The 14736-nt window shown below is 38.8% G+C and overlaps 1 protein-coding gene across 6 annotated transcripts in view; it reads left to right on the forward strand.

The window, feature by feature from the left end:
• The window catches only part of UTRN (utrophin), a gene marked incomplete at its 3' end in the record, with an annotated part of 377026 nt that overhangs the window by 327733 nt on the left and 34557 nt on the right, over positions 1–14736 (forward strand). For all 6 annotated transcript variants that reach the window (XM_081313934.1, XM_081313935.1, XM_081313936.1 and 3 more), the window contains 4 exons: positions 1761–1846; positions 6665–6822; positions 7988–8154; positions 11879–11990. In XM_081313934.1, the coding sequence (XP_081170060.1) occupies positions 1761–1846; positions 6665–6822; positions 7988–8154; positions 11879–11990 (523 nt within the window). The remainder of the gene's footprint in view (positions 1–1760; positions 1847–6664; positions 6823–7987; positions 8155–11878; positions 11991–14736) is intronic.

Consider the following 14736-nt stretch of genomic DNA (forward strand, 5'->3'; position numbering starts at 1 on the left):
TACTTTGAAGGGCTGAGAATGCCTGAAAATCAGATAAGGGATATCAACAACCTATTTTACAAATGTTCCAGTAGAGCATTTCAAGAAGAATTATTTAGATAACCTCAAAAGCAGATTATTTTATTAAAAATATTGACTCTGAGCTTGTACATTGTCTGACCTGTCCCAAGGTTTGTATGATAAGCACGATTAGAAAATCCAAGGTGAAACCCAAAACATGGCACTTTCCATAGATCATTGTGCAATCAGATGAATTTGTCCAATGTCAGTAGCAAGTTTAGACTTTTGGTCAGCCAGACATCACATCTAGACAAAGCTTTGTAGGAGGTCCAACAAGGTGACGAGTCAGTGCGTACAAGTGAGATGTCACAGAAAGACACATGTGTATCATTTATCTGAATTCAGCTGGCATTGATGAGAGCGTGTTGCAGAACTAGACTACTTAAGATTAATGCTTAAGTAGAATGTTAACACTGAGGTAGTTTCTTCTTGTCTCTGCCTACTGACTCTTAATAAATATTTCCATAAATAGATTGGGCTTTAAGGTTGTATCTCCATAGTGAACCCAGTTGTCTCAGTAGCTATGAACCTGTTTATACAGAAGGTCAGTAAAGAGAAAATACACAACAGAAGCTGGGTCACTACTCAAAAATGTGAGTAGATTTGGGTCATAACTTGGAGATATTAGCCCAGAGAAATCCTAAAGCAATCCAACATCACAGTAAGCAGGCTGAAGCACACAATCACAGTCAAAAATAATTACAAGCAGCTCAGTACTAGCTGACACCTCCTGGCAATACTGAAAGACATTTAGGCTCAGACTTAAATATTGTAATGTTGGGCACCTCCTTTGAGTCCAGGTATTGGGGTCTTTAAAGAAATATAATTCTGCAAGATCTCTGTCTTGGTTTTCCAATATGTCTAATTTCTTGAATACTTAGCATTCCTAGAGGAAACCAGTGTTGATGACTGTCCCAAGCTTACCCATCTGGCTTTACACATAAGGCAAAACTAGAATTCACAGTCTAGTTGGTTTATAGCCTTATGCCTTAACCACTTCAGAAAAATTCACAGAAAAATTGTCCAGGTTATTGTCAGGAGTTAATACTGACTCAAAGGCAAAAAAATAATAATAAAAAATGGAGGGAGGTCTGGGGAACTGTCCATGGGGGAAAAAAAGACATTGTCTAGCAAGTCTTCCTGATTAACTTTCTCATTTGTAGAAGCAATGCTTGACCCATCTCCAGCTATACCTGGATGCTCTTCTTTCACTGGTTCTGTTGCCAGTGACGGTTTTGTAAATACCAGATTGTGTAAGATTGAAGTCATGATGCTAGATGAAATCAGTACTATTCATTCTCAAATTGACATATACACCCAACATTTTTGCTCTAATGTGCATACACATCAAAGTTTTTAAAGCTCAGACTAGGCAAATAGTACTCTGAAAAATATTAATGTACCTGTAGATACTATAATTTGCATTCCCTTGTCATCCACTCATTCAGTGCAGGGTGTCATATTATTAGGACATGCTGTGATGCTGTGCGCTTGAACTACAATGTGTGATAATTAATGTGTTTAAGCTGAATGTAAATATTTAGGCCTTGCACAGAACATTTGTGAAAGAGACTCATTGATATGATTAGTAGCTAATGTCTAGAAATTGAAGTACACCAGGTGTTTTTGCTAGCTCTTTCAATGTTTGAATTCAATTATACCACCTCCTGCCAAGTATTTTAATGCTGTTTCTATAACAGTGCCCGGACTGGAAAAATCAGAGTGCAATCCTTGAAGATTGGCTTGATATCTCTTTCTAAGGGTCTCTTGGAAGAAAAATACAGATGTGAGTATGTTTTAAATATAATTCTGCAAAATCCATAATTTTGCCAGGGCTCGGCAAGAGATGAGGTAGAGTTTATTGGAACAAGTGCATTCCTCTGTCCCTTCTGTCTGTCCATCCATACCCAGACGCATGCTTGTGTGCACACACATATACACATATTGCTAAAATGTTAATTTTACATTCCCTTTGTTTCAGTATTTGAAGTAGGACAATATTCCAGCTTCACTTTCAACAAAGTCCACATTCTGATAAAATGTTCCATCAAAATGTAGGACTCAGCATCATAATTAAGTTTATTGGCCACCAACTTTTCCACAGGATAACTCTGGGTGACTTACACTACTTTCGTCAGAATTTCCTTCATTGTGTGAGGCACAGGTAATCTATATTGTTTCCCTGGAACCAGTGTGCCCCAACATTAGACATTCTGGTAATGTTAAAGGAAACTGAGCTATAGCCAGATAGCAGTTTCATTTAAGCATTAGCAATAGCAATGGCATTTAGACTTATATACCACTTCACAGTACTTTACAGCCCTCTCTAAACAGTTTACAGAGTCAGCCTATTGCCCCCAACAATCTGGGTCCTCATTTTACCGACCTCAGAAGGATGGAAGGCTGAGTCAACCTTGAGCCGATCAGGATCAAACTGCTGAACTGCTGGCAGTCGGCAGTCAGCAGAAGTAACCTGTAGTACTGCATTCTAACCACTGCGCCACCATGGCTCTTATATGTATTTGCAGCAATGCGTCTGTATAGTAGAGAACTACCCAGTGGAATAGTAGAGAATACCCAGTTAGGCAGTTTGCTTCAATCAGTATAAATGGATATTTTGTAATGGAACATAACATAACTTTTTATGAATAGGTAGGTCTTCTATTGGGAAGCTTTTTTAACGCGCCATCACAATTTCACATGATTCTAAATATACAGCCAGCTCAAAAGGTCTCAATTTTTAGTGTAAACTTTCTGTACCTCCCTCTTCTGCACATGCACAGATTCCTATTTGCTATCCCTATTACTTTTCTCACTGGTTCATTACCCAGGAATAAACTGCTGTATGAGAAGAACAAATAACACTATCTGCTGTTCTGCAGCACATGATGGCATCAAACGTTTTCTTCCTATAGAGTTAAAGAAAACATAGTTTGGGCAAAATTTGTAGCTTTGTGTACAATTCAGCTGTTACAAATTTCATTAATGTTAAAAAATGCCTCTCAAGTAAACATTTGAAGACAATAAAATCAAAGGAAATTAAGTTACGAGAAAACAGTGGGGGATTTCTATTTATTAGAATATTTATAATCTGCCATTCCTCTTTACCTAACCAACTAGTCCTATAAAGTAAAACAAATAAAACGGTTGAATTAATAATGACTCGTCTCACTGCAATGGATTATATGTTCTGTTTTACAAAGTAGATTCGTTGTTTACTGTTCATAGTAGCATTAGCCTTTTACATTGTATTAAGCTACCGTAATTTTCTATCTGAATAGAATTAGTAAATAACAGATGCTTATAGTAGGCCTGCAATGGGCATTCTGTGTAATTCAGGTCTGCAGAATAGAATAAAATGACATGCCTTGCTTTTGTTTCTTTGCTAGTAAATGATTCTTTTAAATCCTATTTTGATGTCCCAGTCCTCTTTTCTCAAGATATGCACAAATTCCCCTATTTAATTATTTAGGAAGTTCCTTAAGACTTGGCTTTGTTCCCAGGCCTGGAAACAGGGTGTTTGTTGAGTCCCTTTTGAATATTGTTGTCAATTCATCCAAGCACTTATGTTTTTAATTATGTGTTTAAGTTTTGTGCTTTAAATATTGAAAGCTGCTCAAAGTCTTTTCAGAATTGGTTAGCTCTGAAAATCCACTCAGTCCATCAGAATAAAGAATAATTTTATCCAACCTGCATATATTGAAAATTATAGGATCTGAAACCAAATAGTATATATTCTTAGTATATTTTCGACTCTTGGGAAGGTAACTGCTTTGAGCAGGGATCTGTTGGTGGACACCCTGGAATTTGCATAAGATGTGGGTGCTCTTGCAAAATAGCTTATAACCAGATAAAGAACCACTTTACATGATGTATGCGCCATCTTCTCCATATCTTCCTCTGCATTCCATCTAAATGAGCTTGCTTGTCTTTATTATGGGCAAATGAACGTGCTTCCAAACAAACAAAATAGATTTGGTGCTCAGCTAGAACCATTCATTTTTATCAGTCTCAGAAGTAAAAAGTTTTGATTGGAAGCATGCAAGCTTTTTTCCCCCTTTAATTAAAATACTTTTTAAAAAATCTCTTATTGAATGAGTGGGGAGCTTAATGGGCAAAAAGGAACAATCCTCAGGACCATTGAAATCTCCAGATACCATTTTAGAATCCCCAAGCATAAAGAAACATTTACTGTGACAGAAGGAGTACCACTTGCACAATTTGGACAAAAATATTATTGAATCAAAATACAAATAAATGAAAAACGAGCAGTTGATTACTGGCTAGTGAAATAACAGATTCTTGGAATACATTATAAATGGACCTATACTCTTTAGATAGCGTCAAATATGATATGTAAATATTGTGTTGCTTATCAGTGGACCTACCTATTCATAAAAAGTTATGTTCCATTACAAAATATCCATTTATACTGATTGAAGCAAACTGCCTAACTGGGTATTCTCTACTATTCCCATCTTCAAAAAAGGGGGAAAAATGGATCCAGGAAACTATAGATCTGACCTCAATACCTGGGAAGATTCTGGAAAAGATAATCAAACAACAAATCAGCGAACACCTTGATGCAAACAAAGTCATCACTAAAAGTCAATATGGGTTTGTCAAAAACAAATCATGTCTGACAAATCTTACTGCATTCTTTGACCAAGTGACAAAATTAGTGGACCAGAGGAATGCTGTAGATATAATTTACTTGGACTTCAGTAAGGCATTTGATAAAGTAGATCACAACCTACTACTTGATAAGATAGAAAAATGTGGGTTAGATAGCATCACCACCAGATGGATTCGTAGCTGGCTGACAGGCCGTACTCAGCGTGTGGTCCTCAATGGAACTGCATCTACATGGAAGGAAGTGTGTAGTGGGGTGCCCCAGGGCTCTGTCCTGGGCCCAGTGCTCTTCAACATCTTCATCAACGATTTGGATGAGGGGATAGATGGGGAACTCATCAAATTTGCAGACGACATCAAGCTGGCAGGAATAGCCAATACGCCAGAAGATAGGGTTAAGATACAGGAGGATCTGGACAGACTCGAACACTGGGCGCTATCTAACAAAATGAAATTCAATGGTGAAAAAAGTAAGGTTCTACATTTAGGCAGGAAAAATCAAATGCACAGGTATAGTATAGGTGGTACCTTACTCAATAGTAGTAACTGTGAGAGGGATCTTGGAGTCCTTGTGGACAATCACTTCAATATGAGCCAACAGTGTGCTGCAGCTGCCAAAAAAGCCAACACAGTGCTAGGCTGCATTAACAGAGGGATAGAATCAAGATCATGTGAAGTACTAATACCACTTTACAATGCCTTGGTAAGGCCACTCCTGGAATACTGCATCCAGTTTTGGTCACCACGATGTAAAAAAGATGGTGAGACTCTAGAAAGAGTACAGAGAAGAGCAACAAAGATGATTGGGGGAACGGTTGCTGGAATTGGGTATGTGTAGTTTAACGAAGAGAAGGGTGAGGGGTGACATGATAGCAGTGTTCCAATATCTCAGGGGTTGCCACAAAGAAGAGGGAGTCAAGCTATTCTCCAAAGCATCTGAAAGCAGGACAAGAAGCAACGGATGGAAACTAGTCAAGGAGAGAAGCAACCTAGAACTAAGGAGAAACTTCCTGACAGTTAGAACAATTAACCAGTGGAACAACCTGCCTCCAGAAGTGGTGAATGCTCCAACACTGGAAGTATTTAAGAAGAAACTGGACAGCCATTTGTGCGAAATGGTATAGGGTTTCCTGCCTGAGCAGGGGGTTGGACTAGATGACTTCCAAGGTCCCTTCCAACTTCTTCTTCTTCTTCTTCTTCTGATGATGATGATGAATGTGCTGAAGTCATTTCAGATGACTGAAATGGAAAAATCTGTCAGATTCTTCTTTCTTCCATGTGGTGTTTAAATAGATCTGCTAAATCAGAGGTCTTCAAACTTGGCCCTTTTATGACTTGTGGACTTCAACTCCCAGAATTCCTCAGCCAGTAAAACAAAGCCCTAAAACACCTCTTCCTCATTCTGAGTGTTGAATGTACATTGATTTTTCTGTGATTTTTCCTTTAGTATCAGACAAGAAATAGTAGAGAATGGCAGACATTAAAACTGTGGCTGAAATACAAATTTACAGGAACTGTAAGAAAAGCTCCATTTTTCATTTCTACTCTATGCACTAAGGAAGAGATGGCTTAGAGCAGAGGTCCCCAACCTTTTGGGCACCAGGTACCAGTTCTGTAGAGAGAGGTTTTTCTGCAGACTGGAGGGGGCGTGGTTTTGTGTGCTGCCTGAATCCTTTGGATGGGGCTTTCCTTGTTGTTGGCATGCTGCGACCTGGTACTGGTCCATGGACTGTGGGTTGGGGACCCATGGCTTAGAGCAGAGGTCTTCAAACTTGGCCCTTTTATGACTTGTGGATTCAACTCCCAGCGTGCCTGGCTGATGAATTCTGGGAGTTGAAGACCACAAGTCATAAAAGGGCCAAGTTTGAAGACCTCTGGCTTAGAGTAATTCACAGGTAAAATTGGAAGAACTTAGACATTGCTCCTTCTCAAGCAAGTGTCCTTTTTTTCTCTCTCCCTTTTTGCCTCGAAGATCTCTTTAGAGAAGTGGCTGGACCTACTGAAATGTGTGACCAGAAGCAGCTTGGCTTGTTATTGCACGATGCCATCCAAATCCCACGACAGCTTGGGGAAGTAGCTGCTTTTGGAGGCAGTAACATTGAGCCCAGTGTCCGCAGCTGTTTCCAGCAGGTAAGTGTGTCTGTTTCCATTTCTGAATGCTCTAAATGCAGAGCATTCATATGTTAGCTGGGTTCATAGGGAGCCTCTTTCAGAACTTCTGAAGATTTGAAGTTCTCTTCCAGAGGAAGAGGGGCATAACAGAATAACATAATAACAGAGTTGGAAGGGACCTTGGAGGCCTTCTAGTCCAACCCCCTGCTCAAGCAGGAAACCCTATACCTTGGGTTTATACACCCATTGCTGCCATCCTTTCCTTTAATCATTTGAAGTACTTGAAATGGGCTTTAGTCTCATAGGTTTGTACCACTTACCTGATCTGAAAGGCTTATACAGATAAGGTAAAGGTAAAGGGTCCCCCGCATATGCGTGCTAGTCGTTTCCGACTCTAGGGGCCGGTGCTCATCTCCGTTTCAAAGCCGAAGAGCCAGCGCTTGTCCGAGGACGTCTCCGTGGTCATGTGGCCGGCATGACTAGACGCCAAAGGCGCATGGAACGCTGTTACCTTCCCACCGTAGTGGTCCCTATTTTTCTACTTGCATTTTTACGTGCTTTCGAACTGCTAGGTGGGCAGAAGCTGGGACGAGTAACAGGTGCTCACTCTGTTACGCGGCACTCGGGATTCGACCCGCCAAACTGCCGATCTTCTGATCGACAAGCTCAGCGTCCTAACCCACTGAGCCACCGCGTCCCTTCTTATACAGATAGTCGTTGACTTATATGATTTGGGACCAGAATTTCCATAGCTAAGTAAGGAAGTTGTTAAGTGATTCACACCTGATTTTATGACCATTTTTGCCATGGTTGTTAAGTAAATCACATAGTTGTTAAGCAAATCTGGCTGTATTGACTTTGCTTGTCAGAAGCTTGCCAATGGTGATCAAATTACCCCAGGATGCTGCAATCATAAATAGTTGCAAGTGCTGAAATTTTGATCACCTGATCATGGGGATGCTGCAGTGGTCATAGGTCACTTTTTTCAATACCCTTATAATGTCAAATGGTCACTAAACGAATGATTGTAGGTAATTGTCTTTTCTTCTTTGACTGAATATTGGTGGGATGAGTAATGTTTCCTTGAAGATCAAACTTGGAATACATTTTTTTAGAAACTAGACTGGATAGGAAACTTTGATAGGAATGTTAAATTATTTTTGATCTCATCCTCATTTATCAGAATAATAATAAGCCAGAAATTGATGTAAAGCAGTTCATAGACTGGATGCGTCTGGAGCCACAATCTATGGTATGGTTGCCAGTTCTACACAGAGTAGCAGCTGCAGAAACAGCAAAACATCAGGCCAAGTGCAACATCTGTAAGGAATGTCCAATTGTTGGCTTTAGGTGAGCAAAATAAAATGCCTTTTATGAATTGCATCAGTAATGTAATTGGCTTATATTCCAGCTTCATTGTAGATGCTATGTTAGTAAGTTATTATTTAATATGTTACAAGTTAAGACTCATAAAAACTAGGGGGGCCTTAGAGGTCTTCTGGTCAGTAGAGGCTGCAGTACAGTTTCTCTGTAGTGATGACCTTCTACCCTGTCTGAAGATATCTAGCAAAGTAGACTTTGCCAAGTTGACCACATCTTTTAACTGTTTTTCTTGGGTTCTAGTGTTTAAACTCTTCATCATCTTAACAGTCACCCTGAGCCCTTATGGTTTGGGAAAAATGAACACGAATCAATGTGTATGCTTAACTCAATAAGTGGAAAATCCATTGGGCAGTATTGGTTCAGAAATTCACACTCAGTCAATGGATTGTCACCTGGTTCTGGGTTATAGCCTTTAAAACAACTTACCAGGTGTTTGAAACCAAACTATAAAGTAATTTACTACAGAAAAATTCACAGCACAGTAAATTATTACATGAAGAAAATGTTTGAGAAGATTATGTAGATTAACTTCTACAGCTAATATGGATTAGAATGTAAATAGGCTGAAGCCAGCCATAATTCATGATAGTCCTCGCCAGTCTCATAAAGCTGCTTTACAAATAGCACTGTATCCTTATGTGAGCTTATTATCACAACAACACAGTATTTGCATTATGCTGGGGAAATTGCAACTCAGTAACACAGACTTCATGATAATTTTGTTCTTATGTATAAGATTTTTGTGGTCAATTTTTCTCTGAAATATTTATCATGTCAGTAATTGAATCTGAATTCATTACAAGTGTTATTACCAATGTTCCCAAATGGTATGAAAATTCATAACAAAAACGTTTTAACAGTAGCAGGTTTGCAAAGCTGTCCATTCTAAGGAAGGTTTCTTCTCTATGAAAGAAAGCAAAGGGAGGGAGCAGATAGTGACAGTTCAGAATGGTCTCCCTGTATGAATGGTCACACATATGGTGCCCTCTTCCATAGACATAGATTTAATTAAATCAGATGGAGAGCTAGTCTCTAAGTCAGTGACCCCCAATGTTTTGGGCACCAGAGACCGGTTCCGTGGAGAGAACCAATGGAGCCTTGCTAATTTCTGCGGACTGGTTTCTGGAATGCCGTGGTTTGGACTGGGGGCTGGGGACTCCTGCTCTAAGTCACTGGAGTTAGCTATATTATTAGTCTGGGATTTCCTTCCTTCCTTCCTTCCTTCCTTCCTTCCTTCCTTCCTTCCTTCCTTCCTTCCTTCCTTCCTTCCTTCCTTCCTTCCTTCCCTGCCTGCCTTCTGCAAACATCTGGGATTTTTGTGTTTCTTATTTCCATACTGCAAATTCCTGCTTTTTCAACTTCCAGCTGTATTTATTCAGCGAGTCCCATAGTCTCATTTCCATCATACACTTATTCCATGATCTTTGAACCTATGAAAGATATTCTCTTTTGAACTGAGCTTGCCTTCTAGTCATTCCACAGACACATCCATGTATTTGGGGGAGGGAAGGAGGGAGGGAGGGAAGGAAGGAAGGAAGGAAGGAAGGAAGGAAGGAAGGAAGGAAGGAAAGGAAGGAAGGAAGGAAGGAAGGAAGGAAGGAAGGAAGGAAGGAAGGAAGGAAGGAAGGAAGATTTCTGATGCTCTGTGCCAACTTCTCATAAGGAAAGCTGACAGTACATTGGAAATCGATCTCATTCCTGTTGCTTTTTTGCCCACCTGTGGTCATTCTGTTTCTCTGTTTAGGTAATGAAATATCTCTGAAACTATGACCCAACAGGGCACAGGTTGTCTAGTCTCTATGCCAATAACAACTTCAGAGAAACACTTTATATCACCAACATGGGAAAGATTGCAAGATTAAATCCTCTCTGTCCATCTTTGGTAGTCTTATCACTGTTTGATTCCTTTGCAGCTTCTGTTTAGTTTTAAGGACAGTGTGTTAATTGTATTTACTTAGTATAAATAAGAAAAATGAATATAGAGTAAAGAAAATGAATGATTACAAAGCGAAGGCATGGAAAAAAAAACAATGTGGCTATTGCATCCAATCATAAAATAAATTACATTATTTAAATAAATTACATTATTTAAATCATATTTTATATCACACTGGAATAGTAATAGCCGGTTCAGCATTTCTCAGCCTAACCCCCTAAAGCAGGAGTGTCAAACTCACAATGTCACGTGACATGTTGCAATGTATTGTGACTTTTTTTTCCATTGCCGGCAATGAGTGGGGCACATGACACATCTGGCCAATGGCCGGCAGTTTGACACCCCTGCCCTAAAGTATCTACATACAGTATATTCAAAAGTCATAGTCAAGCCAACAAACATTGGCATTAAGACTAAGGTACATCAATATCAGCAGTCACTCAGATGTTGTTGGGATATCTAAAAGTGTGTTACACAAAGGTATATAAGCTTGCTAACTACTAAAAATGATCATAAATTTTGGAGTTCCCCCATTTCTAAATGGGTCAGTAGTAAAAAAAAACTAGGTCATTATCTTCTCTATGTTAGTAGGCCACACCATTAGCCACCTACTATTTTCAAGTCTCATTTCAGCATATTTTCCTGATTCTAAAGAACTGCAAATTCAGGTTATGCTGTTACAATACAGATAATGCTGGTTGCTATTTACCTATCTTCTTTTCACAGAATATATTTAAAAATGGATTCATTTTTCCCTTTATCGAAACTCACAGATTTATTCATTTAGATCAGGCATGTCAAACTGCCGGCCTGTGGGCCGGATGCATCATACTGAAACCGTGCTCACCCCATTGCCGGCAATGGGGAAAAAGTCGTGATACGTCGCGCGACGTCACATGACGTCGCAAGTTTGACATGTCTGATTTAGATGTAAAATAATTTGTCAGCTGGCATTGATAAAAGGTAGCCCAGTAACCTTATCATACATTTCTGTTGATTTTCTTATTAAGTGTTTATGACAGTCTAATAGAAATTGCCTATTTTGTAGTTAACCTTCCACTAGGCCAATGCTGGAAATTTAAGTAAAACACAATATTTTTGTTAGCTGCTAATCAAAAATGCCTTCATCAGTCTGAAGCCTCCCAGGAAACAGTCCTGACATCCATGAGTTGAACATTCGTAACGTATATTGTCACAGATCAAAGTGGCTTGGTCTGTCATCAAATTGAAATATTTTAAACACTTGGAGAGAATGATTCCTCCTTCCCTGTTTCAAACTCTTTCTTTTGGAAAATCAATATAATTGAATAAATAATGTAAACTTAGCTGTGAACAGAACTGTGGGTACAAATTGTAGAACAAAGAAGACCATGATGTAAGTTATAATAAAGAAAATAATTCTTAATTTTGGGGGGGGTTGTTCTGACATTCAGTTTTATTTGCTATTTCTAAGGACTAAATTAAACGTATTCATACAATGGGTAGATGAGTATAGTTTTTAATGGAATAAATAGGTATGGATAGTTTGCACACAGTCTTTAGTCAAATCATTATCATCATCATCATCATCATTATCATCATCTTGCCAGCCCCCTGAATAGTATCACAATCTGTTCATTAATTAGGTTGTGTTTTAAACCCTGTAATTTAAAATTTTGAATTACAAAATCTGTGGAGCTTGGCATTAAGTTTTTGAACCTTTCACAAAATTGAGGGTCTTCATTAATTTTTTTTTTTTTCAAATTCCATTCACAGATATCGGAGCCTGAAACATTTCAATTATGATATTTGCCAGAGCTGTTTTTTCTCTGGTCGAACAGCAAAAGGTCATAAATTACATTACCCAATGGTGGAATACTGTATACCGGTGAGTATTGAATCTTCTTAATTGATTAGAAAAGTAAAGGTAAAGGTTCCCCCGCACATGCATGCTAGTCGTTTCCAACTCTAGGGGCCGGTGCTCATCTCCGTTTCAAAGCCAAAGAGACAGCGCTTGTCCGAGGACGTCTCCGTGGTCATGTGGCCGGCATGACTAGATGCCAAAGGTGTACGGAACGCTGTTACCTTCCCACTGTAGTCCCTATTTTTCTACTTGCATTTTTATGTGCTTTCGAACTGCTAGGTTGGCAGAAGCTGGGACGAGTAACAGGTGCTTAACTCTGTTACGCGGCACTCGGGATTCGACCCGCCAAACTGCCGACCATCTGATTGACAAGCTCAGCGTCCTAACCCACTGAGCCACCGTGTCCATATTATAACTTTCTCACCACTGAACTGAGGTGGCGCAGTGGTTAGAATGTAGTACTGCAGGCTACTTCTGCTGCCTGCTGGCTGCCTGCAATTCGGCAGTTCGATTTTCACCGGCTCAAGGTTGACTCAGCCTTCCATCCTTCCGAGGTCGGTAAAATGAGAATCCAGATTGTTAGGGGCAATATGCTGACTCTGTAAACTGCTTAGAGAGGACTCTAAAGCACTGTGAAGTGGTACATAAGTCTCAATACAGTTGCTATTGCTACTCTTCTGTTTTTAAGATTCACTCTATTTTACCATGGTAACTAGTATTGGATGAATGTATTGGAAGTAACTATAGTTAGTATGGTATCTGGTAAAATAAATGTAGAGTTATGTTTTTTGAGAATGGACTAAGTTTGTTTTGGATTAATGTTGTTTATACTTTCTTACAAAACATTTGTTTACTAGACAGAAAGAATAAAATTTTGGGGTCTTTTTTTTTAAAGTCTCATTTAAAAGAAAATTTGAACAAAAATATATTCCTTTTTAAAAATATATTTCTCTTATTAATTTTAGTGTTACTTTTGTTGTTATCCACTATTATTATTATTGCCATTAATATGCATTGTTACACAATCAGTTTGAAAGATATGGAATTTGGAAAGTTCATGAATATTGGCTGCTTTTAATATATTATTTAGGAATTCATGCTTATAATTTTCTGGAACACCCATGGTGGTTATATAATCAGACACTTGTAATGTTCCTTTGGGTTGGACTCAACCCATGTTCAGTTGGCTGCAAATTTCTTGATTTTCACCCCATTGCAATCTCATGACTCTCAGCAGTTCTAATGTCCAAGTAAAAATAAATATAGAAACAAAACAGCATACAATCCAAATTGCAAAAACAAAAAAACATGTAGGAAAGAACAATAATAAAAAGCAAGAAGAGATGCAGGAGATGTTCTGAAAGGCTCTTTGAAAAAAAAAACCCTCAATTTTTGTTAGTAACTTCTAAAAACTGCTGGATGGAAGCAGCCTGGTCTCCGTGGGGAGCCCATTCCATACAAGGCTGAACATCAAGAGAATTGAGATTCATTGCTGTGCCTGATGTGATATCTGGCACACAGTGAGTTTTTGAGTCTCTGTATGAACATAATTAATTCTTTCAGGTTTTGTATCGCTAGAATGCAACTTCCAGGGGATGAAAGGAAGTATCTCTCTTTGTGCCTCACTAAATGAAGTGCTGTCTTTGCAGTAATGCATAACAGCATGAATTACTATGGAACATTAGGAATATTTTTTATATTAAGCATGAAGACTTGGTGTAGTGATAGACCATCTTTTAGTAATCCCTTTCAAGATTTGTTTTCACTGTCCCACTGCTGAAATGCTGGCTTCGATAGCAAAAATTGAATTATGGTAAAATTCAAGACAGCACTAATTATATCCTCAGTGTGCTGGTTTTATCCACCCCATAACATGTAATATCAAAAGGGATTAGGCAGAGCAACCCTTGCATATATTCCTAACATGTTTCTAAAGGAAAGATGAGGAAATGATTTTGGATGCTGAGGTTCTTCTGCCTTCCTCTAGGAATACTACAGTCTATACCCCGTGCTTATCATTTTGATTAATCATATACATTTATACATTTTGTGTGTAGAATGCTTTTGTTGTCGTTCAAAATTGTAGAAGGATGCCAGCTTGCTTTAATTATTTATTACCTTGATTTGTATGGCCATTTGTGATATGGTTGCTAAGTGGAGCGGGAGGGAGGGAGGGAGGGAGGGAGGGAGAGAGAGAGAGAGAAAGAGAGAGATGGTTGTTGCCATCTCATTCATTCAAAGTTCATTTACACCAGGAGTCTTCAAACTTGGCCCTTTTATGACTTGTGGACTTCAACTCCCAGAATTCCTCAGCCAGGCCCACAAGTCATAAAAGGGCCAAGTTTGAAGATCCCTGTTTTACAGTCTCCTTTGTCTGAGCTGTTCGTTTTCCTTTTTCTTTTGCCCCCTCACAGGGTATCCCTAAAATGTGCTAACTGCAAGTTAACAAGCTCAGTTCTGTGACCTTTTGTTGATTAGAATCCTCTGGCTGGCTGACAATTGCTGCATCAGATTGACCAGACCTTAATCAACAGACCAATCTTAACTGAAGACTTTTGTTGTAATAAATGCCTTAACTGGTCAGAATATATATTTTTATTACCATTTATTTGCAAGCCCTCTCTATCTGAGGCAGTTGTTAAATGAGGACTGGCCATAGTACTTTCAATTATTAAAATATTTATGCTCAAGTCAACTGATATGGGAGGTGCTTTTTGCGGCTTAAGCAAATATATTGCAAGATAGAGCAATATATTTTCCATTGATTATA

The sequence above is a fragment of the Vipera berus genome, assembly GCF_964194415.1.
Source record: "Vipera berus genome assembly, chromosome: 1".
In the NCBI taxonomy this organism is placed as follows: domain Eukaryota; kingdom Metazoa; phylum Chordata; class Lepidosauria; order Squamata; family Viperidae; genus Vipera; species Vipera berus.